We start from the raw sequence: 23156 nt of genomic DNA, 5'->3' as shown, positions 1-23156 counted from the left end.
AAGTGTGTGCAGAATGCCCACTAAGCATTTGGCGAGTGAAGCTCTTGGCTATTATGTGAACACGTGACTGGGATGTCTGTTGCGTGAGCACATGCGTGTGCTCACAAATCTCCCGTCACTACCACTGTGCCCGTGGCCTGCTTACGTTCTTGCCCACGTCATCCTTGCTGCTCAGCAGCGCCTCCAGCTCGGCCCGCAGAGCGCGGTTCTGCCTCTCCAGCTCCTCCCGGGCCTCCTGCTCCTCCTCCAGGGCCCGGGTCAGGGAGAGAGCCCGGGCCTCTCGCTCCCGGCCTTCGGCCTCCACCCGCTCCCGGTCTTCCACGGCCCGCAGCACTGCGGCCTTCTCCTCTGCCAGGAGCTGCAGGAAAAGATGCAGGGGTGACTGAAAGGAGGGGAGAGAAGGGAGGAGGAGAGGGAGAGCACACTAGAGACACAGAGCTAGAAATGGATAGAGACAGACAGAGTGACGGACAGACAGGGAGAGGGGCAGAGCTAGCCAGCTTGCTGGGGATGCCCTGCCACCAAGGCTGGAATTACTGGAATTACGGCAGTCACCACACCCACCCAGCGTTGTCCACTTTAGTCAGAAGCCCACCTTTTAATCAGCTACAGAGACACATGGCCTTCTGCAGTAAAGGATTCACTGATCATTGTATCAGGCGTGAATCCAGAGTGACTTTACGGCCTGCTTTGTAAAGACTCAGGGCTTGTTATCTGAGCGGCTGGCTCTCCCCAAGGACGGCAGCCTTCGCATACTCAGTCCCGAGACGAACCTGGCAGACCAGGAAGTCTCCTATGGCTGAGAACTGCTTAGAGGTTTTGGCTGAGGAAGCTGACTTGCTGACGGGGTGCTGTGTAACAGTAAAGGGGCCCCAGGAGCCACTCGTTTTCAGTTCATCAGAGCCGATCCCTGCTGCTCGCAAAAGCAGAGTCACAGTCTGTGGGGACTGGAGACTTCCAGCTGTAATTGACGGGCTTTGGGAGCCACGGAGACCTAGGCTGGGACCGGTTGAACGGGACTCCGGCTTCTGCTGTCCACCCGCTTTCCTCCTCCCACACCTGCCATGATGCCCTGGCTCACCACAGACCAGTGTGGCCACGAACCAAACCCTCCAAACCCATGAGCCAAAATCACCTCTTCACTTCGTAAGGCAGCTGTCTCCAGCGTTTGCTACAGTGACAGAATGCTGCCAGGCACACGAGCCTTTGACGCCTGCGGTGGTTATTTTAACCCTCAGGCAGTGGAATACTTGATATGATTCCCATTTTCTAGATGGGTAAACTGAGGCTGAGATTGGAGCAGCAACATGTGAAGACATTGGAGAAGACAAGTGAAGCAGAATGTAGGCACCCTCAGGGGCACAAGGGAGGGTGTTGTGCATTCATTATTCAAACTGGGGCACTCAAGCAATAGGGTAACACTGTGTGTCAGGCACCAACCAAGACACACAGGGTGGCCAGCTGGGTAAACTGAGGCACTCACCTGGTCAAACTTACGCTGCTTCTTCTCCAGTGTGCTCAGAAGCTGCTTCTGCTGCCCCAGGTCCACGGTGGCATCGTCCAGCTCCTGCTGCAGCCGCCGCCGAGCCCGCTCCAGCCTCTCCACTGCCTCCGTCTTTTCCGCCAGGCGCTGGGCCAGGGCCTCTGCTTCCCGGGCTGCACGGCGCCGAGCCTCCTCCCCGGCCTCCAGCACCCCAGCCTCTTCCTCCTGGCGTCGCCGCCATTCTGAGAGCTGTAGGGAGGAGAAGGACGTGGGAGTCACAGCTGGGAGCGACTGTGCTGTGGGCTCCTGGCACCCTGTGTCCTGGGTGTAAACTGAGGCCTGAAGATGGGGAGGGGCTGACCACTGGACCCTCCTGCCTCTTCAGTTGAGACCCTGAGAACTATGGACCCAGATCTTCCAGGGTGTTGGTCATCTTCAGCATGACCCAACACTCAGTCCAAATGGGACCTGCCCTTGGATCCCAAAACCAAGGCCGGAGACACAGGCTGAGGAAGAAGAGAAACAATCTGAGGAGCCCACAGGATGGAGAAGAGTCTCACTGGAGGAGGGAGGGGGCAACGGAGATGGGTTCTGAAGAGCACACAGGAGCCTGCCAGTGGAAGGCTGGCATTTCTTAAGGCTCCTCACACACAGGGTCAGAGTTATTTGAAAGGACTCATAATCTGGCGGGGGGACATATGGGTAGAAGGTAGTCAGAACCTGGCCAGACTCTAAGCCCGGAAGAGCGAAGGTTTGCAGACCTTACTGGGAAATACAGGCCGAGGCTCTGTCCAGGGTCCTGGGGAGCCGTAGCGGGCTGTGAGGAAGGCTGGGCAGAAGCTTCAGATGACCCACAAGGCCAGAGTGCACGTGTGCATTGGGAAGGCGAGGGTAGGCAGTGGGGACACAGAGGCCGGGGGGAGCAGCGCCCGGGTCCAGTCTGAGCTGGGACACGGGGCACAGTGGTGTAAGGGCCATGGTCTCCATGGTCTCCATGGTCTCCCCGCCCACCTGGGCCTGGGCGCTCTGCAGCTCGCGACCAGCTCGCTCCCTGGCCACCACTTCCTCTTCCATCTGCTCCCGAAGCCCTGCCGCCTCAGCCTCCAGGGCACGCACACGGGACCCCAAGGCCAGCTTCGCCCTAGTCTCCTCCTGCAGCAGTTCCTGTGGGTGGAAGGGACGGAGGGGGTCAGGTGGAGTCGGCGGCAGGGTAGAGGATGGCGGTGGGGGACAAGCAGAGTCACCTGGGCGTCATGCAGCTGGGACTCCGCACTGCTCAGCTCCTTGCCCAGCCTGATGGCCTTAGACTCGGCCTCGCTCAGTGCCGTGGACACGCTCTCAAGTTCAGCCTGTGGAAGGGAGGTAATGAAGCCAGCCATGGTGGGTCCCGTTGGCACCTCTGTCCCAAATCCCCTCTGTGCACATGGGTGGGGAGCCAGCAACGGAGCCAGAAGCTACTCTAGGGTCCAACATGGGGTCCTCATGTTAGGTGTTCCCAGAGGGGAGGAATTTCTAACCCGTGTCCGGGGAAATTGCACAGCTGTGCTCAAGACTGATCTGAAGAGGGAGCCACAGCCATGTCACCAACAGGGTGGTGTGGACAGTTAACAGTAGACATAGACGAGGGAATACTATTCAGCAGTGAAAAGGGATGAGGGAGCTGGGTGTGGTGGCTCAGGTCTTTAATCCCAGCACTCAGGAGGCAGAGGTAGATGGATCTCTGTGTGTCCAAAGTCAGCCTGGTCTACAAAGTGAGTTCCAGGATAGCTAGGGCTACATAGTGAGAGATTCTGTCTCAAAAACTAAAAATACTTGAGCCAAGCTAGACTGGGGTGGAGTCACTTTTTGTTGTTGTTTTGTTTTGTTTTTGGTCTGTCCTTGTTGCCTTATTTAGAGTGAAACTATTCATAGTCCCCCCGAGTCACATGAACCCCCACCCTGCCCACCTGGGCTCTCTGCAGCTTCTCGGCAGCCTCAGTCCGAGCCCGCTCTACGTCGCTGGCCCGGCCCTGGACCTCCTGCAGCTGGGACTCCAGGCGCCTCCTCTTCTGCTCACCCTCCTGTCTTGAGGTCTGCAGGCCGCTCAGCTCGGCCCTCAGCTCAGACACCTCGGCCTCCAGGGTTAGCCGAGTCTTCTCCCACACACCTTTGCCCTGTAAGGAGATGGTGGAGTTGCTGAGGCTCCACTTACAGCCTCTGCACACGTCACGATGGCTCACGCTCCAGTTCCCTTGGCTTAGTTCAATATTCCCACATTTCCACCACGGAACCCATCAATTAAGTAACCGATCAGTTAACACTTATGCAAGGCTACATCCCAGAAGGTGGCTAGCCCACTACCTACTCACCCTCCGGGCTTGCTCCAACTGCTCTGCCAGCTCCCCCAGGGCCTGGCCATGCCTCTGCCTCAACTCCTGCATGGCCACCTCGTGAGCACGGGCCTCCTCTTCCAAAGTCTTCTTCAGCTCCGTTACCTCCTGCTCCCTCTTCGACCTTTGATGATGGAAGGAGGGAGGAGACAGGAAATCAGAGCAGAGGACTGTGGGGTGTGGCTTCGTCCTCCTTTTCCTCTAAGGATGGGGCCCGGAGTGCTTCCTGTGAGGGTCTGGATGTGAAACCTCCCCCACAGACTCATGTGTCCCAGCGTTCCAGGGACCGGCTGGAGGCGCTGTTCTGAGAGGATGAAGCCCCTTTGGGGGTCCAGCTGGTACAGGGAGGCTGAGGGTTACGGCCAGCCTGGCTCCTGCCCACGTCCAGCTGCTGTTCTGTCAAAAGGAGAGTCGCTCTCTACTGCAAGCTCCCCCACCACACGGAAGCCGCTCCCTTGTCATGGGTTCATGAGCTAAAGAGAGTCTTAAAAAAAGCTGACAGGCTTGTAGCCAGGCAAGAAGTATAAGTGGGGACAGCCAGACACAGAGGACTCTGGGAGGAAGAAAGGCAGAGTCGGAGAGACACCAGGCAGCTGCTGAGCAAGCAGGATGTGTAAAAAATGAGGTAACAGGCCATGAGCCACATGGCAAAGCATAAATAGAAATACGGGTTGATTTAAATGTAAAAGTTAGCTAGTAACAAGCCTGAGCTATCGACTGAGCATTTATAATTCATATTCAGCTTCTGAGTCAGTTATTTGGGACCAGGCAGTAGGGACAGGAAACATCGTTTATATATCTGTGTAGAGATATACGAAGGGGAATGTGTCATCAAAGGTGACCTCCTTTCACCACTCAGACCACATCCACAGGCCACTCTTCAGCAATGCCCTCCCAGAGCCTCTCCTATAGGCTGGCTTAAATCCTCTTTACTTTTATTCATGTGTGTGGGTATGTGCATATGACTGCAGTACCCAAGGAGGCCAGAAGGGAGCATCATATCTCCTGGAGAGGAGCTACAGGAAGTTGTAAGCCACTATGTGGGTGCTGGGAACTGAACTCAGATCCTCTGTAAGAGCAGCCAGTGGCATCCAGTGCTCTTACCACTGAGCCATCTCTCCAGTCCCCAGACTTCACTTAAGACTTGGCATTGGGTGTCCTCAACGGTCTGCAGTTCCTTTATGAACCTTTTGTGGAGGCCTGGGTCTAGTTTAACTGGACTCTTAAAACTTCTCTAAGACTGGGGGTAGCCTGAGGGCAAGGCAAAGGTCTGACTCTTCCACTCATATTGTCAGAGCTGGTACCTGTGTGGGCTGAGTCTCTGTCCAATGTGCCCCGCCCACCACACCCTCCCAGCCCCCCCAACCCCCCCAGCCCCCCCCCACTCCTCACCGCAGCTCCTGCTGGGCATTGGTAGAATCCAGTGTATCCTCTAGCTCCCCACGCAGCGCCTCCAGCTCCTCTCCCAGGTCCCGACGCTGCTTCTCTGCCTTGGCCCTGGCCGTCCGCTCAGCCTCTAGGTCCTCCTGAGCCTCGGCCAGCCCAGCCTGTGCCTCTCGCAGGGACTTGAGCAGCTGGGCACGCGCACTGCCCTCCTCCTCTGCCCTGGGGGTGTGACAAGGACCAGGGAGGGGTTGGCACCCAGGCAGGCAGAGCTGAGGGTGAACTCCAGGGGCTGGGGAGATCAGGTGTGGGTTCAAGTCTTGACTCTGTCATTGGCCGCATGTGATTCCTGTTCCCAAATCCTTTATATTCCTGGGTGTGCAGCAGAATGCTACCCACAGTTCTCCTGGGTGACTCTGGCTCTTGCCATGTGCCCAGCCCTTTACATGGTCTTCTTTGGGGATTTGTTGTTGCTGTTGTTTTCTAGGACAGAATCTTTCTAAGTTGCTTGGGCTAGCCTTAAACTCATGGCAATGCTCCTGTCTCAGCCACCCAGGTGCCAGGATGACAAGTATGTACCACCATGCTGGGCCATTTTAACTTTTATACGTACAAGTGGAGGCCAGAAGTGTCCTCCTCAAATCATTTCTCCACCTTAATTTTTTTTAAGATTATTTTTCATGTTATGTGAATGTGTGTTTGCCTGCATGTAGGCATGTACACCACCTGTGCAGTGTCCACGGAGGCCAGAAGAGAGAGTTGAATCCCACAGAACTGTAGTTACAGATGGAGAGTTACCCCTCCATCTGGGTGCTGGGAACTGAATCTGGGTTCTGTGCAAGAGCAGCCAGTGTTCTTAACCACTAGGAGCGGTCACAGGCTTTCTAGTTCACCTTTTTTTTTTTTTTTTAAAAGGTTTATTTATTTATTATGTATACAGTGTTCTGCCTGCATGTCAGAAGAGGGCACCAGATCTCATTACAGATGGTTGTGAGCCACCATGTGGGTGCTGGGAATTGAACTCAGGACCTCTGGAAGAGCAGCCAGTGTTCTTAACCACTAGGAGCTGTCATAGGCTTTCTAGTTCACCTTTTAACACCTCTGAATGGAGCTGTCCTCACAAGCCAAGGTTTCTTGGGAGGCCTCACACGCAATATGGTCAATGTACTTCAAACAGGCACCATGGCTTGTATACAGTAGTGGCTCAGTAAGTGTGCACAGAGCCATTACACTCGAGGTTCCTCGCACGCTGTGTCCCATCTGGCCCGACCGGAAGCAGGCCCTGGGGAAAGTCACCTGACCAGGGCCGCCTGCAGCTCGTCCTCCTTACGGCCCAGCTGTGCCAGCAGCTCCTCCGCCCGCTGCTTCTGTTCCACCATCTGCTCCTGCAGCTCAGAGCTCTCCCCGTCCAGCCGCCGCTTCAGCTTCTCCAGTTCCTGGCGGCCTTTCTCCTCCTTCTTCAGCCGGTCTGTGGGCCCCAGGACAGGTCAGACACTGTCCACCTCCTCCCTCTGACCCTCCCCCTGCACCCATTCCGCACGCACACAGCCCAGCCTGGCTCCTGGCCGCTCACCCTCCATGTCCGTGATCGTGGCTTCATATTTGAGCCTCAGCTTGTTGAGGCTCTTGACTTTCTCCTCCTCTTCCGCTGCCTGCGAGGAGAACTCAGCCAGGCGCTCCTCCAGAAGCCTCCGCTCCTGGGGACAGAAGAGTCAGGACCCTTGGCCTCCCTGACATCTCACCAGCATCCTGCCCTTCCCTCCCCTCCATCCTGGGTCTGGGCCCAGCCCACCTCACGGGTGCTCACCCAGCAGCATTAAGCCACCAGCTCACAGAAGGACAAGGGGGGCTCTTATGGACAACCCTGCAGGCTGTCCCCAGGGGGCGGCACCCCCTCGCCAGCACCCCCCACTGGTTCCCTGGGCCAGCATCCCGGCAGGAGCCCATCTACCACATCTTGCTCTGGTGTGCCCGTGGCTCCCACCTTGCTCAGCTTGGCATTCTGGTCCTCCAGGAGCAGCAGGTCCTCCTCGAACTTCTTCATCTTGGCCTCCGTGGTCACCTTCTCGAGCTGCAGCTTCTGCCGGGCGCCCTCCTCAGCTTCTAAGTGGGTCTCCAGCTCCTGCAGTGGGGGTGGGTGGAGGGGACCCCGGGGCTGTGGCTCTGCACACACTGGGCAGCATCAAGCCTCTCCTGGTCTTCCCTTCCCATTCACTGGTTTGACAAGCACTTATTAAGTGCCTAGTGTATACCAGGCACCATCACAGGCCCTGCAGATGGCTAACAATTACCATCCCTGCAGAAAAAGAGCTCAAATGTTCCCTCAGCACACACAGGACAGTGGCCTGCCCAGGGTGGGAGTGGGGTGGGGGCTCCAGACGAGGGACGCAGAGCCAGGGGACGCAGACTGCATCCTGGGGAGGGACTTGAATAGCTGGATCCCGCAGAACCTGAAGCTGACACACCCTAGCTCCACCTCCATTTAACGAAGTCTATACAGTCTTTGTGCTCTGGCCGCTCAGGCTGCGGCTCGGGGTGGACGTGGACGGGGTGCCAGGTCCCCACACCTGAATGTGCTGCTGCAGCCGCTTCTTCTCGCCCTGCAGCTGCCGGCTGCACTCCTCTTCCTCGCCCACTCGTGCCTCCAGCTCAGACACCACCAGCTCCAGCTCCTGCTTCCGGGCGGACAACCGGGCCCGAGTCTCCTCGGCCTCAGAGCACAGCTCGGCTTCTGCTCGCAGCTGCTCAGCCAGGCGTGAGCGCTCCTCCTCCAGCTGCGGGTGGTGGGCACCGGTTAGGACCCCACTCCCCCGACAACCGCCCTCACCTCACACCATGCACCCATCGAGGTCTCTCTGCCCCTCAAGCCCTGCCTGGCACGCCCCTCCCCTACTCAGCCCACCCAAAGGCCACTCACCATTGCACCCCTCGCCCTCTCCACCTTACTGGTTGCCCCAAAGCGCTATCCCAAGGCCCCAGCCACCTTAAACCCCACCCTTGCCCCTCGGAATGCTGTCCATCACACAGGCCCTGCCCTCCAGGCCTGCCTCTGACCCTGTCCACCTCCCCACCTCACCCCCACCCCGCCTCCTCACTTTCTTCATTCCACCCTTCATACACTGCCCCGCGCCCAGCCACAGTCCTCACCAGCTTGACCTCGCTCTCATGCCCCACACCCCCACTCCCTGGGGCCCATCCTTCACCTACGGGCTCTGCCCAGCACACCGTGGCCACGCCCACACAGGCCCACCACCCTGGCCGGGCCTCACGTCTCATGTCACAGGACTGGCTCCTCACCTGTACCACCCGGCTCTGCAGCTCCTCCACTTCACGCGCGCTCTGCTGCTGCAGCTCCTGCACCTTCTGCAGCTCCTGGGCACGGGCCTGCAGCACCTCGTCCTGTCTTGTCACCTGCAGCAGGGGCTTCACCTGGGGAAAAGCATGGTAGTTCTAAGAAGGGGAGCCCACCCCACGCCTGCAGCCTGTCATCCGTGCTTACGTAAACGGTACCCGTGAGCCTCGGGGTGACCTGGGGACCCCGGGCTTACTCTGGACCCAGCTGTACCTCGGTGGTTTTGGGACAGGCACTCACATGTAAGCCAGGACGGCTCAACGCTTTCTTTTCCCCCACGTTTATTTATTTACTGTGTACATGCTTACACACGAGCGTGTGGAGATCAAAGGACATGTGGAAGTCAGTTCTCTCCTTCCACAGTGTGAGTCCTGGGGATTGAACTCATGACATCAGCCTTGGCAGCAAGCGCCCTCAGTTTGCCAAGCCATGCTATGCCCCTCCCCCTTTGTTTTCTGAGACTAGATCTTATGCAGCCCACACCAGCATCGAACTCTATATGTAGCCAAAAGATGATGGTGTAGAGCCCTGATTCTTTTGTGGGCGCTGAGTAAGCACTTTACCAACTGAGGTACAGCCTCAGCCACCCCCACCACAGTGTCCTGCATCAGACTAGCTTAAATCACTTGCCTTCTAAAGAATCCTGGGTAACAGGCAGACAGATTGACTCCGTGGGGACAGAGCCTCCCTCCCCCAGGAGCTGAGGCACAGGCTGGGGGGGAGGGGGCGCTCACCTTGATGAACAGTCTCCACCACTGCCAGTTCCTCAGCTTGAGGTAGGCAGCACAGTTCCTCTGCATCACCCTCAGAGCGCTCTGCTGCTGCTGCCTTCTCTGGAAGGCCCTGCGGGGACACAGACGGCCGTGAGAGCTGGCCCCAGAAAGCAGCCACCCTAGCTTTAGTTAGTTCTGAGATGGGGTCTCATGTAGCTCGGGCTCACTTTGAACTTCCAATCCTCCTGCCTCGGCTCCTCAGGGCAGGGATGGCAGGCAGCCTCCTATATGCTAGGTGAACCCTGACCACCTGAGCTGAAGTACCATCACAGCAGAGGTTATGATCAGTCTTACACATCCTGCTCTTGGCTCTGTCCCGGTCTCAGGCGCCCCTCCTTCCCCTCAGCCCACCCCCAACACACTGACCCTGTCCTTGGCTCCCAGGATCCCAGGGCAAGGTCGGCAGCCCTCAGCCTGGGGTCGGGGCACCCCTTCTACTGGCTGTTTGTTCTGAGGGAAGGAGAAACTGGTCTACATCTGCCTGCATCCTGAGACAGGCCAGATGTCCTGCCACAGGTCCTTCACAGACCAGCTTCTCATTCTCATCCAGGCAGCCTCCGGCAAGACATGTCACCCCGTCAGCTGGGGTCCTGAGCAATGGGTTGAGCCAAGCATGTCCTGCTGGGCCCCGGCTTTCCGACTCCTACAGCATGCAGGACCCCAGCTCCTCTGGCGTTTGCAGGCCTCAGCCCAGCCTTGGTCACAACACCTGGCACAGCCTGGCTCCCCTCACCTGCGGGCCAGGTAGCCGCGTGCCGCTGCCTGGAAAGACACTATGATGTCTGTAACTTTCAGGTCCCGCTCCTCCTCCAGCTGGGCCAGGACTCCAGCACGGAAGAAGATCTTGCTTTGGCCAACACGGTATAGGTTGGGGTCTAGCTCCAGGGCCTGGATCTAGGGGGTGAGAGTTAGGGAGGGAGGGGGGAGGGGGGGAGATGGAGAAAAGGAAATGGTATCAGGAAGGACAATGCGGGAGGTTCCCTCTCCCTCCCCCACCACCTGGATTCCCAGTCTGGTCTACACCTGCCACAGACCCTACTCCGTGCTATGGGCCCCACCCCAACACCAAAGTCCCTGCCCACGTGGTTAGCACCGCCCCTATCTACAGGCTCCGCCCCCAGCAAGAGCACCCCAGCCATAGGCCCCACCTACTGAGCAGGCCCAGCCTCAGACCACAAAGCCCTCCCCCTCCCCAGGCCCCGCCCCCCAATAGGCCCTTGTTCCTACATACCATCTTCTCACAGGCCTGCTTGCCATCCATGAAGCCCTTGGGAATGGCGTTTGGGGTGAGGATCTCATAGCTGCAACCAGAGGGGAGGGTGAAGAGGAAGAGGGCCACCCGTCATGAGAGACCATATGAACAAGACTTGGTAGAAATCAGGAATGCTAACCACACCAAAAATTTGAAATTTTTGTTTTGTTTTGTTTTGTTTTTTTAAACATAAAAACAGGTTATAGGAATTTTGGTTTTTTTGAGACAAGATCTCACTATGTAACCCTGGTTGACCTAGAACTCTCTATGTAGTCCAGGCTGGCCTCAAACTCAAGAGATCTTCCTGTATCTACCTCCCAGGTGCTGGGATTAAAGGTGTGTGTGCCACTATGCCCAGCTTCAATTTCAGTTTTAATATTTATTTGTTTGTTTTTTGAGAGAAGGTTTCTCTGTGTAGCCCTGGCTGTCCTGGAACTCACTCTGTAGCCCAGACTGGCACTGAACTCACAGAGATCCGCCTGCTTCTGTCTCTCGAGTGCTGGGATCAAAGGCGTGCGCCACCACCGCCTGGCTCCAACCTCAGTTTAAAGTATAGAGGACCGCACGCTGAAGTGGTCCTAGGTTTGGCTGCACCCAGGCCTCTTCCTAACTCTGCACATAGTCTCCTTCCCTCTCATACACCACAGAAGGGAAACTGAGACTCCACAACCTGGCCTCAAGCCCCCAAGCTGAGATGGTACTTGAAGGGACTTGATTCCCATCCCTCCCAGCCCCCTGGAGCCCTTTGCTGGCCCGGTGGGCTCACCGCTGCCGGAACTCCTGGAAGAGGATTCGGTTGGGGAAGCCCTGACGGCAGATGCGGATACCCTCGAGGACCCCATTACAGCGGAGCTGGTCCAGCACCAGACGTGGCTCCAGCTTCCCAGCCTGCAGGGGTGACAGCAGGGTCAGTGGCGGCCACCAGGGGTGCCACAGTTGGGTCTGATCCACATCCCCAGCCTCTCACTGGGGAAATTGCAGGGCGGAGCTTCACCACCCTCAGCCCTCTTTTTACCTTTTATTTGAAACAAGGTGTTAATAAGTTGCCCAGGCTGGCTTTGAACTGCTGCTGTAGGTGAGATTAGCCCTGAACTTAACCATTTTTCTGTCTCCTCGTCCCTAGTGCAGGACTGACAGGCCTGGCCTGTACCACCTCCTACCTCAGCAGGCTTTTCCATTCCTTATTCTCACCATGTTCCCACCCACCCCTGGGCCTTTGCACAAGCTGGTCTCTGCTTGGAAAACTGCTTAGGCCAGGCAGCTCAGTCACCTCCCCTCCAGGGAGCCTTCTGTGACTCCCTGGCTAGGTAAAATCCAGCGACCCTTCTCACCCCTTCGGATTCACCTGAACGTTCACTTTGGGGGGTTAGTTGAGTGGGTGTTGATTAAGCACCCTTTCTGACCCATCTACCAGCAACTGTGAGAACTGGATGCTTCCCCTGTAACTGTCAGCTCCTCGCAGACACAGGAGCAACTGGAACAGGCCCACCTCTCTACCGCCATGTCCCCAAGTCCTGTCTCTGCCACAGGAGCAGAGAACCCAGACATGACAGCCCCTTCCACCCACCCAGAGAGCGCATCAGCTGATCGGTCCTTCCCACTCACCCTCTTCTCATGATTGGGGACGATGCAGCGGACGAAACTGGGGTTGGTGTTGCTGAGTGTGGCCATGAGGCGGCTCAGGGATTCCTTGTAGAGCTGCCCCACAGTCCGGAACATTCCACGGCGGGGGCGGCCTCCTGGGGGGCCATCCCCGAGGCTGCTCACCTGCTCCAGCCCCACAATGCCCTCCACTGTGGAGAGACAAAGAGGTGTTCAAAAGGGATCAAGGTCAGCCGCTACAAATTCATGCCCCCCCGCCGGCCTCCGCCTCTAAGTGGGGGATCCCAGGCTTGAGCCACCACACCCAGCTTCTTAGATCAGCTTTAAGGAGTGGGGCTAGCCGAGGTGCGACGTCTTGCTATGTACAGGACCCAGCATGTCATACATAACATTGCTCCTTGGCCTGGTCGGGGCTGTACAGTTGACAGGCAGACAGAGGACCAGAAATGCAGCAAGTGGCCTCAAGGTCACAGAGCTCAAAAACCAGAACCCAGGGCCAGAACCTGGCAGTGAATCCTCCCGTGTGACCTGCCACTGCTGGCCTTCCCCAAGTTCACCTCTCTCTGGTGCCCCTGTGCTCTCGGTGATTTTCAAAACAGCAGATGTCATTGATTATGTTCCTACAGCATAAGGAAGAGCTAAGGTTCTGGGTTCAAATCCCTACTCTACCACTTACTGGCTGTGTGACTTGAGCAAGCTACATAACCTCTCTGCGTTTGTTTTCTTCTTCATCTTCCTTTTGTTTTTTGTTTCTTTTTGTTTTTCGAGACAGGGTTTCTCCGTGTTGCCTCAGCTGTCCTGGACTAGCTCTGTAGACCAGGCTGGCCTCAAACTCACAGAGATCTGCCTGCCTCTGCCTCCCGAGTGCTGGAATTAGAGGTGTGCGCCACTGCCTGGCTGTTTTTTCTTATTTGCACATTACGTGCTCAAGAAATATCTTTCCTAAAATGTTATTAAACTGTGTGTGTGTGTGTGTGTGTGTGTGTGTGTGTGTGTGTGTGTGTGTGAGAGAGAGAGAGAGAGAGAGAGAGAGAGAGAGAGAGAGAGAGAAAGGGAGTCTGTGTGTGTATGAGAGTGTATATGTGTGTGTGTGAGAGAGAGAGTCTGTGTATGTGAGAGAGAGTCTGTGTGTGTGTGTGTGAGAGAGAGAGAGTGTGTGTGTATGAGAGAGAGAGTCTGTGTGAGTGTGTGTGTGAGAGAGAGTGTCTGTGTGTGTGTGTGTGTGTGTGTGTGTGTGTCTATGTGTGTGAACACGTGTATGTGGGCACGTGTGGAGGACAGAAGACAACTTGTAGGAGATGGTTCTCTCCTTCCACCACATGGGTCCTGGGAGATTGAACTCAGTCTTGGCAGCCATCTCGCTGGCCCCTCGTGTGTATTCTAACATGTGGTCTAGCTAGACGGCTCTAGAACAATCAAGGGCTCAGCAAGAAGGGAGAGACCTCATGCAGAGATGAGTGGACCAACATGTCCACCCACGATCCCCCCAGCCCCCCAAACTGTGTTCTCCAAGCCTCACCCGTGGGTGCACAGAGAAACCCACCCCCTGGCGGGGAAACACCAGAGCTGAGTCTCCCTGCAGGTCCAGGGGGTGACGATTGGAATGAGCCAAGTAAAGTGAACTGTTGGAGGCCCCCTTGTTCTGGGGATGGACAGATGAGGGGTAGGGAGGATGGCAGTGTGGGAGAGATGTGTGAAGATGGGAGGGAGAGAAGGTGGAGAAAGAGAAAGAAAGAGCATTAGTTAGCACAGAGCAAGCTGGCAAGGACCCAGATGTTGCCCATGACCTTTTCAAGTCTTGTTCACCTTTACATCAGTGCACTGAGGTTATTTTTGAGAATTTAGTAGCAAAGAAAATAATACAGAACACCTGAGGAGCTAAGTCTACATCTGTTTTCTTAGTCCTTTTTGCCCTGGATGCCAGGAAGCTCAATAATCAATTTATACCCAACAATAATATACCCACTCCTCCTGTATCTCATTTGCCCTTTCTGCTGGATGCTAGGATGCGGGAAACCAATTCCGGTACCAAGGCGGCCACAGTGAGACGGGTATAAAATGGACCAATCCCCTGCCCTTCCCTTTCTTCTGTGCTTTGAGGCAGCTTGGTTAGTGGCCCCACAAGGGAAAAGAGTGGGTCAGGAGCAGCTCAGAAGACCAGGACTGTCACTCAGAGCCAGGCACACGGGGATGGGCGGATGGGGATGGGGGCATGATTTTTAAAAAGGACTTCTTTTTATTATTTTTAACAGTGTGTGTGTGCATAAGTGCCTGTGAGTGCAGGGCCCGCGGGGACAAAGGTGTTGGATCGTCTGGAGTCAGAGCGGCTGTAGTGGCTGTGAACCACCTAACACGGGCGCTGGCAAGGGAACCGGGGAGAGCGTGCCTACCCGTAACCACGGGGCCGTTTCTCGGCCCCAGTGCAGACTTGTTAAGGTAGGAATGGCTCAGCTTGTTTATTTTTTTCTTTCTTTTCCCTTTTTGTGCCTGTGTGCTGTTTCTTTTTTGAAACAGGGTCTCTCTCTAGCCCTGGCTGTCCTAGAACTCATGATGTAGACCAGGCTGGGCTCAAACTCAGAGATCCACTTGCCTCTGCCCCCTGAGCGCCAGGATTAAAGGCATGCACCCCTATGCCTGACTAAAAATATCTATATAAAGTCATCTTTCCACATATTGAGGCTCTGGCACTTGTGATTGAACAACTAATTAAAATTTTTCTAAGAAAAAGAGTCTATACTGAACACAGAACAGGCTTTTTCCTGCCATATTCTCTATGCAATAGTGTAACCGCTATTTACATATCATTTGCATTATGTTAAATAAGTAGGATGAGGGATGACTCACCCTATAGGGAGAGAGGGAAAAACAGTGTATGGGAAGATGTGTGTCAAGTGTGAATACTATGGTATTTTTGAGTGGCCTGTGGCCTGTGGGTCTCAAGGAGGACTGCACTTATTTTTCTAATCTGATTGCATCGGAGGCTATTACTAAAAGCAATTACTGACACTGATATGTCCAGGGGCATATATGTCTTCTTTCTTATCCTTGTATAAGATGCTAATTTAAGATAATAACACATCCATGTATCCATCCATCCATCCACCCACCAACCCACACCTCAACCCATCCAGCCTTCCATGTATCTACTCCTCCATCTATACATCTCCTGACCTGCCCATCCACCTCACCCACTCACCCACCCATCCACCTACCAATCCACTCATCCATCTATCTATCCACTCACCCGTCCATCATCCACCAATCAATCCATCCACATGGCCTGCCCACCAACCCAGTCCTCCATGTATCCATCCACCTACCCACCCATTCATCATTCCTCTCTCCATCCCTCTCTACTGTTGTTCCCACTGGGGGTGGGAAGGAGCACAGACTCTGGGGACAGACCCTGGGAAGGGGGCCTCACCATCCTTCCAGATCTCAGCTGTGAGACGATCTGTGCTCTGATGAAGCAAGGCAGCCACATTGTCATTCAGCGGGTCCATGTTCTTCATCAGCCACTCATTGGCTTTATAGTCCACCTGAATGGAGCCAGGCAGGTGACAGTGAGGCTTGGGCTCCCCACACAGGGGCCTGGCACTGGTGTCCATTCGTATCCATCCTCTGAACTGCGCTTCTACATCCCCCACCCTCCTGGAGGCCACCCCTTTGCCCTCCATAACCACAACATTCTTCTAGTTCCTTCTGCTCTGGCCACATAGGCCTCCTCTGCTCCCAAACTCAGTCCGTTCCCACCAAGGGCCACAAGCGTGGGGCTCTGTGGAATTTCACAGGTGGTTTACATGGTTTTGTGCTCTCTGTGTCTCATGAGCCTATGCGCCCCGGGGCCAAATGGAATCCTTGGGTCCTTGAGTGGGGGTCCACAGCCAGCCTAGCCCTCACCTTGCCTGCGTAGTGCAGGACGCTGAAGTCCGCCTGATCCCGCAGGTGCCTGGGGCGTTGGAACTTGGGGTGGCTGCCCTGCTCCTGGGCCACCTTCTCCACGAAAGACTTGTCCGTGGCCTTGGGGAACCAGCACTCCTCATCCAGGAGGGCCAAGAGACCTGGAGGGTTGGCCTGGCCAGCAAGGGGAGGAACAGAAGTCAGATTCCCACGTGTGGACACAGGCGGCTGCTAGCTCGAGGCTGGGGGCTTGGGGCGGGGTGGCTCAGCAGCTGAGCGCTTGCCTGGCTTGTGCAAGGCCCTAGACTGCATCACCAGCACGGAGCCACTGGCCAAAGGAATGGGGCGGCTGGCGGGACATTTCCCCTTTGGGTCCGCGGGCGCTGTGGCAGGCAGAGGAGCAGCATTCTCATAGGTGGGTGGGGCAGAGTGGGGCGGGGTTGGGTATTGGGAAGAGCCAAGCTTTCTGGGTCTGGCCAGTGGACAAGACTGAGCTTCAGGAGTCTGGGTGGTGGTCAGGGCCCAGTTTTGAAAGTCTAGGCAGCGGGCAGAGCTGAACAGTGTGGGTCTAGCAGTGGGCGGAGCTGAGCGTTGAGGGTCTGGGCTGCAGGCCCCTTGGTCCTGGCCCCTCACCGGCCGCTCGATGAGATCAATGCAAGGCTGCAGGTCCAAGCCAAAATCCAAGAATGTCCAGGGGATGCCCTCTCGCTGGTACTCCTCCTGCTCCAGCACAAACATGGTGTGGTTGAACAGCTGCTGCAGCTTCTCGTTGGTGTAGTTGATGCACAGCTGCTCGAAGGAATTCAGCTACGAGAGAATTTTGGAATAGGGTGGTGAGCAAGGACAGAGGCATCGAGACTGGAGAAAGGAACCATAAGGCAAAGGTACGCACCTGGAAGATCTCAAAGCCCGCGATGTCCAGGATGCCCAGGAAGGACGCACCCTGCCGCGGACTTCTGTCTAGGGCACGGTTGAGCCGCAGAACCAGCCAGCGGAAGAGGCGCTCGTAGGTAGCTTTGGCCAGAGCCTCCAGAGCGAAGTCAGCCTGCAGGGTAAGATGCACAGTGAGGCCCAGCACACGTAGATCAAGCAGGGCGTCACTGACCTTGAGGCCCTCGCAGTTCATCTCCCAGCTTCTTGAGTATGAACAGCAAACAGGACCACACAAACAGCACTCTGCCATTACTGGAGTCCTAGAGTGCATCAGGCTCCCACCCTCCTCCACCTCTTAAGTCAATTTCTACAGCACAGTGTGAGCTCCAGATCCAGGAGTCCGGGTTCAAATCCAGTGCAGCCACTCAGAGGCTGTGTGATCTCAGGCCCTTGAATAAACCTCTCCATGCCTCAGTTTCTCTGTTATTAGAGGCTGCAGATGAGACAGAAAGCCAGGGATTCCCAAGCTCCTTCCTGTTCCCAGTAGTTCCAACCCGTGGTCACCTCTCTGTCACTACTGTGTCTGAGATACCATCTTTGCCTGGATTATGACAGTAACCCCGAGTTTCCTTTCCTATATATGAAACCTAAGGGACCAATGATTGCAGCAGCCAAGGGTATCTTTATATAAAAGACAAATGAAATCAAGTTGCTTCCCAGCCTCCCACACACCTCCTTCCTGTGGTTCCCAAGGCCTCATATGACCTCTCAGCTCCTGCTCACGGCTTCCGAGACCCTTGCTCTGTCTGACATCACTAACTCCCTTCACAGAGGAACCGCTCAATGGAACGCCCTTTCCATTTGCCTGTACGGTCCCCATCGCCCTACACAGTGCTTCTCAACCTGTGGGTTGCCAAGGCACTGAAGAGTCGCAGCACTAGGAAGGTTGAGAATCACTGCCAAGCCCCTTGAGGTAAGAGTCTTTGTTTTTGTTTGTACGTATGTGGACGTGTGTGCAAATGTGAGCACACATGAGTGTGCGGAGGCCAGAGGTCAAGCTCAGGAGAAGTCACTCCCCATGCCGTTCTTTAAGGCAGGGTCTCTCACTGGTCTCATTCAGCTAGTGAGACCAGTGAGAGCTAGGAGTCTTCCTGCCTCCACCTCTCCAGCTTTTCACACGGGTTCTGGGGGTCGAAGTCGGGTCCTGGGCTTGCAAGGCAGGCACTTGCTGATGGACCCACCTCCCCAGCCCTTGACCTGTGTTTTGATTACTGCCCCCCGCCCAGGTCTGGCGACAGAGCGGGGGCAGGCACGCCCACTAAGTGTTAGAGATGAATAAGATGTCTTAGGTCTAGTAAGAGGGCTCAGCAGGCAAGGGACGCTGCCAAGGCCGACGACCCAAGTTCAATCCCCAGGACCCACACTGTCCTTTGGTTTCAGCAGGCACTCTGTGGCGTGTGCCCATCCCCCCAATAAATAAGTCAACAAACACAGGTAATGACAACAATTTAAAAGTCCCAGGACCACAATCACAAGCCGGTTCTTTCTGCCCCAACACGGCTGGGCCCCGCCTACCTGCTCCTTGGTCTGTGCTTTCTGAACATAATCTCGGCCGACTTTGATGCGGGGTGTGAGAAGGGCTCTGGAGAAGTCGGTCACCCCGAGTCCCAAGAGGCGGCAGAGCTTCTGGGCAGCTGAGGGAGAGAGGAGTGACCGGAGTCGTATGGGGGGGCTGGGAGGGGGCGCATGTGGGAGGGCACCACACCCCTGGCTCTTTCCCGGGGCAGCTCCTGAGCGACCCAAGCGCTGGGCTGACAGGCCCGTGCCACCCGGGCTGGAGTCATGTATATTTTCAATAAGAAAACCTAGCATGAAAAGAACCTCAGCACTAAAACGTTAAATGGATGGTGTTTGTGGCGGGGCACAGCGAGGCTGCGTGGGAGGAGTGTTTCCCTTTCTACTCTGAATTAAACCCTGAATCGAGCCATGTTTGCGGCACCGTCAGCTTCACTGAGGGAACACTTCCTCTACGTGCTCAGCTCCACAGAAGGCAAGAGAGAAGCCTAGAGAGAAATACATTAAGAAGACACCAGAGTCAGACATGGTGGCACACTCTGCCATCTCAGTATCGGAGAGTTTGAGGCAGGAGGGTCAGGGATTCAAGGTCATCCTCAACTACAAATGGAGTTGGGGGCCAGCCTGGGCTACATGAGATCCTGTCTGACCCCAACACTCCCACCTACAGGGTTCTAGCACAGCACATGAAGCTACTCCTCAAGGCAAGAAGGAGAAAGCCCGGTGTGGTGGCGCCTGCTCCCAGCACTCGGGAGGCAGAGGCAGGCAGAGCTCTGAGTTCGAGGCCAGCCTGGTCTACAGAGTGAGTTCCAGGACAGCCAGGGCTACCGAGAAAACCTGTCTTGACCCCCTTCCACTCTACCCCACCAAAAAGCTTGTAATGTCTGCCCTCAATTAAGAAAAGCAAACAGGTGTGCCAGCACAGGGTAGTGCCAGGTTGGTGAGTGGCGCCCCCAGTGGCCACAGTGGGCACTTCAGGGCCGGGCGGGTGGGGAGCAGTGACCCAGTTCCCCAGATTTTCTGAGCTGTGCAGAGTTTGAGAGTGAGCTGGAAGGTTTTATAACCAGGACACAGAGCTTCGGGTGTCCAGAGGGAGCCAGCCAACTCTATTTCTGTCTCAATCTCTAGCTACACAAGCCCAGGGTAGGGAAACCCCAGGGGAGACGCCCTAGGATGCAGACATCTCAGGGGTCTGACTGTGGGCAACTGTCTTTCCTTCCTTGACAACCAAATCCCAGCACTTGGTAGGCTGGCTGTGAGTTCGAGGCCCACCTGTCTCATTAAACAAAAAAGCTAGTTGTGGTGGCAGTGCACGCCTTTAGTATCGGCACTCGGGAGGCAGAGGTAGGTGATCTCTGTGAGTTCAAGGCCAGCCTGGTCTACATTTAAAAAAAAAAAAAAAGACTGCACAGGGGTCAGGAGGACTGGAGAAGGAACCACCTGCCACACCCCTTTCCTTTACCCTGAGAAGCTCTGGGGCTGCCCACAGCTCACAACCGATGCCACTCATTGGGTGAATAAAAATGGGCAGGTCATTTGAGCAATGAGCCTCAGTTTCCCTATCTGCTCAAGGGCTCAAAAACAATAGCTGTATCAGCTGGATGTGGTGGGGCAGAGCTGTCATGCCAGCATTTAAGAGGTGGATGCTTGCCGGGCGGTGGTGGCACACGCCTTTAATCCCAGCACTCGGGAGGCAGAGGCAGGCGGATCTCTGTGAGTTTAAGGCCAGCCTGGGCTACAGAGTGAGATCTAGGACAGCCAGGGCTACACAGAGAAACCCTGTCACAAAAAAGGTAGATGCAAGAGGACCAGGGGTTCGAGGCCAGCCTGGGTTACATATGACCCAGTCCCAAACAACGAATAAGAAGCGGGGAGAAAATTAATGATTTTCATTGTTTAACAAAAACAAGGAGGGGATATGAGCCTGGGTGTGGTGGCACAGGCCTTCTACGCTAGCATTTGAGAGGTAAAGGCAGGGAGACCAGGAGTGAGAAGGGCCCAAGGCTGGAGGAGGGGCAATACTCAGGCGTGGGTGGGGACTCTTAGTTTCCTGCAGGGACTGGGTTGTCTCCGGCAAGGCTGTTTAAAATGGAGGAAGGCTGGCCACGGTGCTCTGGGCAAGACCTCTGCAAAGTGCAGGCGTCAGAGGCATCCAGGGTGAAGGGCAGAGGCTGGAGGGGACGGCATGCGGAGGGCACACGCGGGCACACGCGGGCAGTACCTGTGTTGTCAGGCATGGTGGCCTGGTCCGTGTTCCGCTCTCTCTTCAGGACAACGTTGCCAAACTGGAGCACAGCCGAGACAGTGCGCAGCATGGCTGTGGGCAGAGTGGGGAGTCACGTGAGCAGGGACTCTGGCACCATCTCAGTGATGCTTCAGGAACCCAGAGCTGTGCTCTGTACCCCAGAGCTGAGAGCGCTCTGTGGCCTCAGCTAGACTTTTAAAAAAATACACAGGGTGGGGATGGGTGGGTGCTGGAGAGATGGCTCAGAGGTTAAGAGCACTGGCTGCTCTTCCAGAGGACCTGAGTTCAATTCCCAGCAACTACCTGGTGGCTCCCAACCATCTGTGATGAGATCTGGCACCCTCTTCTGGGGTGAAGGCATACATGCAGACAGAACATTGTATACATAATAAATAAATCTTTAAAAACAAAAACAAAAAACCAACAGAGTCAATACACTCGGGTTTCTGTGTTCAAGTTTTGCTTTGTCCTGTCTTCCCATGAGAAGAGATGTGATGTATACAGGATTCAAATGAGCCAGATGCTGGGCTGGGGAGACGGCTCAGCCACTAAGGCAGTCTGTGCAAGCATGACGACCTGCGTGTGATTCCCCAGCATCCACATAAAAAGTCAGGTGCAGTGGTGCACGTCTGTAACTCCAGTACTAAGGAGACGGAGACAGGAGGATCCTTGAGCCAGCCTAGCCAAATTGTCAAGCTCCAGGTTCAGTGAGAGAGCCTGTTTCCAAATCTGAGGTCATCAGGCTTGGCGGCAAGCCCCTTCACCCACGGAGCGATCCTGTCAGCCCCATGCCCAACTCTTGACGTGAGTACTGGGGACTGGAACTCAGGTCCTCAAGCTTGACAGTAGGTGCCCCCCCACTGAGCCATCTCCCCAGCCCCATTGCTGATTCTGATGCACAGAGCTTGTGGTCAAGGTTTAAAGCCAACGCCACAGGGAAATGAGTCTCTCAAGTTGTTTTCCAAGCTGGTCACCAAAGCCTCTCTGTTCCAGCACTGTGCCCCGGGGCAGTTTACATGGCAAGAACCGCCCATGGTTAAGAGCACTTGCTCCACTTCCAAAGGACTCAAGTTCTTTTCCAGATATTACCCAGATAATTCCAGCTCCAGGGGATCTTACGCCCTCTCCTTGTTTCTGTAGGTACTGCACATACACACATGCACACACACATACACACATACACACACACACACACACACACACACACACACACACACACACACACTAAGATAGGGAACCAAGTGAAGCCCAGAAAGGACACTAGTCTGAATTGACATGGCTTGAGCATCTTGCTTTGACGTTGGCTGACTTCTCTGCTCTGAGTGCCCACACTGAGGGACTCTGAAAGAACAGAACAGAAAGAGCTAAGATTTCTCGAGAAAATCCCCTGCAAGGGCTGAATACTGAAATTTCAGCAACTTGAGGGGACACCCCCAGAAAGCTGTGCTAGGTCGCCTCACAGTCTGATCTGCACGTATGTGTTCCTGGCGGGCAGTCTCTGTGCCTCTGTCCTCCTCTCTTGGTAGGAGTTGAAACAGGGTCTCAATACATAGTTCTGGGTGACCTGGAACTCCTTATGTAAACCAGGCAGGCCTCAAACTCCAAGACCTGCCTGCCTCTGTCTCCTGAGTGCTGGGATTAAGGTGTGTGTCACCACACAGGCTCCGTTCACAATTATTTATTATCTATCTATTGTGGTTTATGTGGGTGTGCACCACAGCACATGTAGAAGTCAGAGGACAACTTACAGGGTTGGTTCTCCTTCCACCATGGAGATTTTATGAACTGAACTCAGGCGGGGAGGCTTGGCAGCAAGCTTCTCTACTTATTGAGCTGACTTAGTGGCCCATTTCCTGGCAAAGTGGAACAAAAGATTCTTCTGTCCTTTAAATCTATTCCCATCCCAATTTCTATTTCCTAGGTTTTTTATTTCAGTGCTTGAGACTGGCCTCGTGTGTCCCAGCCTGGCTCGTACCTTTCTATGTAGCTGAGGGTGACCTCCTGCCTCCACTGCCCTAGTGTTGGGATGACAAGACGGCACCAGGCCCGGTTTATCAGTTCTGGTGACAGAGCCCAGGACGTCATACAGGACAGCCCCTACCAACTGGGCACCAGCTCCAGCGCGTATCGCCCAGGATTTTTGTGAGGTGTCCAGCCACAGACCTCAGAGACCCCTGACCACAGATAGCTCTAGGGAGAAAGTGGATTTGATTTTACAGATGCCGGGCGCCAGTGTGCTGCTTTTTCCACAGGGAACGCCAGGTGCTGGAGAGCTGGGGTTGTGCTGCCCCCTGGAGGACACCCGGGGCCTGTGGAGGAACAGCTCAGCCTGTGTGACCCAAGGACATG

General features: G+C 55.4%; 1 protein-coding gene across 5 annotated transcripts in view; it reads right to left on the bottom strand.

Annotated features, from left to right (window-relative positions):
* The window catches only part of Myh14 (myosin heavy chain 14), a 71704-nt gene that overhangs the window by 13861 nt on the left and 34687 nt on the right, over nucleotides 1-23156 (bottom strand). For all 5 annotated transcript variants that reach the window (XM_042274311.2, XM_042274315.2, XM_006986205.4 and 2 more), the window contains 23 exons: nucleotides 20784-20879; nucleotides 18563-18681; nucleotides 17007-17159; nucleotides 16748-16921; nucleotides 16115-16288; nucleotides 15639-15753; nucleotides 12218-12405; nucleotides 11379-11500; nucleotides 10592-10661; nucleotides 10094-10254; nucleotides 9322-9430; nucleotides 8533-8664; nucleotides 7803-8009; nucleotides 7220-7357; nucleotides 6809-6932; nucleotides 6532-6703; nucleotides 5245-5457; nucleotides 3832-3976; nucleotides 3430-3636; nucleotides 2728-2832; nucleotides 2495-2647; nucleotides 1484-1732; nucleotides 146-358 (listed from right to left, as the gene is read on the bottom strand). In XM_042274311.2, the coding sequence (XP_042130245.1) occupies nucleotides 146-358; nucleotides 1484-1732; nucleotides 2495-2647; nucleotides 2728-2832; nucleotides 3430-3636; nucleotides 3832-3976; nucleotides 5245-5457; nucleotides 6532-6703; nucleotides 6809-6932; nucleotides 7220-7357; nucleotides 7803-8009; nucleotides 8533-8664; nucleotides 9322-9430; nucleotides 10094-10254; nucleotides 10592-10661; nucleotides 11379-11500; nucleotides 12218-12405; nucleotides 15639-15753; nucleotides 16115-16288; nucleotides 16748-16921; nucleotides 17007-17159; nucleotides 18563-18681; nucleotides 20784-20879 (3539 nt within the window). The remainder of the gene's footprint in view (nucleotides 1-145; nucleotides 359-1483; nucleotides 1733-2494; nucleotides 2648-2727; nucleotides 2833-3429; nucleotides 3637-3831; nucleotides 3977-5244; nucleotides 5458-6531; nucleotides 6704-6808; nucleotides 6933-7219; nucleotides 7358-7802; nucleotides 8010-8532; nucleotides 8665-9321; nucleotides 9431-10093; nucleotides 10255-10591; nucleotides 10662-11378; nucleotides 11501-12217; nucleotides 12406-15638; nucleotides 15754-16114; nucleotides 16289-16747; nucleotides 16922-17006; nucleotides 17160-18562; nucleotides 18682-20783; nucleotides 20880-23156) is intronic.

The sequence above is a fragment of the Peromyscus maniculatus genome, chromosome 1, assembly GCF_049852395.1.
Source record: "Peromyscus maniculatus bairdii isolate BWxNUB_F1_BW_parent chromosome 1, HU_Pman_BW_mat_3.1, whole genome shotgun sequence".
Taxonomy (NCBI): domain Eukaryota; kingdom Metazoa; phylum Chordata; class Mammalia; order Rodentia; family Cricetidae; genus Peromyscus; species Peromyscus maniculatus.
This window is presented reverse-complemented; position numbering and strand designations above follow the sequence as displayed.